Source organism: Eimeria tenella, genomic scaffold, assembly GCF_000499545.2.
Source record: "Eimeria tenella Houghton genomic scaffold, Eth_scaff2774, whole genome shotgun sequence".
Lineage (NCBI taxonomy): Eukaryota > Apicomplexa > Conoidasida > Eucoccidiorida > Eimeriidae > Eimeria > Eimeria tenella.
The window spans coordinates 467-1257 of NW_013542649.1; the positions used below are offsets into that span (position 1 = coordinate 467).

Genomic DNA, 791 nt, shown 5'->3' on the forward strand with positions numbered 1-791 from the left:
GCTGCAGCAGCTGGGGGGCGGCTGCCCGCACTTCAGGGGCAGCCCGCAGTACCGCTTGCCTGCTTCGCCGCTGCTGCAGCAGCAGCAGCAGCAGCAGGGAGTGCTGCTGCAGCCAGACACTTGCCACTGCCCCACGTGCACCAACAACCTCCACCAGCACCACCACCAGCAGCTGCTCCAGCAGCAGCAGCAGCAGCAGCAGCAGCAGCAGGCCAGACGCCCCAACAGCCCAAAACCCTGGCTGCTGCAAAGCGGAGACCCAACAGCCCCCGCCACGCCCTTGAAACTCGTCAAAAGAACTGCAGCAGCAGCAGCAGCAGCAGAAGCACCAGCAGCAGAAGCACCAGCAGCAGAAGCACCAGCAGCAGAAGCACCAACAGACACCGGAGGGCCATTGGGCACCCAAGGACGTGCAGCAGCAACAGGAGCAACAGCAGAAACAGCAGCAGCAGCAGATCACGAAGGCACGAGTGAAGCAACAATAAAGGCCGCACAGCCAGCGGGTGCTGCTGCTGCTCCTGCTGCTGCTCCTGCTGCTTCTGCTGCGCCTACCGTTATTGTCGTTGGCCCCGACACAGAAACCAAACGGGAAGATCCTTCAGCAATGGCAGCAGCAAGATCGACAACAGCAGCAGGAGCAGCAGCAGCAACAGCAGCAGCAGCAGCAGCAGCAGCAAATAAGAGTCCTCCGTCCGTAGGCTGCAGCATTGTCTGTGACAGCAGTGATGCTGTCACATCGAAACAGGAGCAACAGCAGCGGCAGCAACAGCAGCAGCAGCAGAAGCAACCCC

At 61.4% G+C, this 791-nt stretch overlaps 1 protein-coding gene across 1 annotated transcript in view; it reads left to right on the forward strand.

Moving 5' to 3' along the window:
* ETH_00042100 (uncharacterized protein) overlaps window positions 1-791 on the forward strand; it is a gene marked incomplete at both ends in the record, with an annotated part of 1203 nt that overhangs the window by 257 nt on the left and 155 nt on the right. The window contains one exon of the mRNA XM_013375413.1: window positions 1-790. Within this exon, the coding sequence (XP_013230867.1) occupies window positions 1-790 (790 nt within the window). The remainder of the gene's footprint in view (window position 791) is intronic.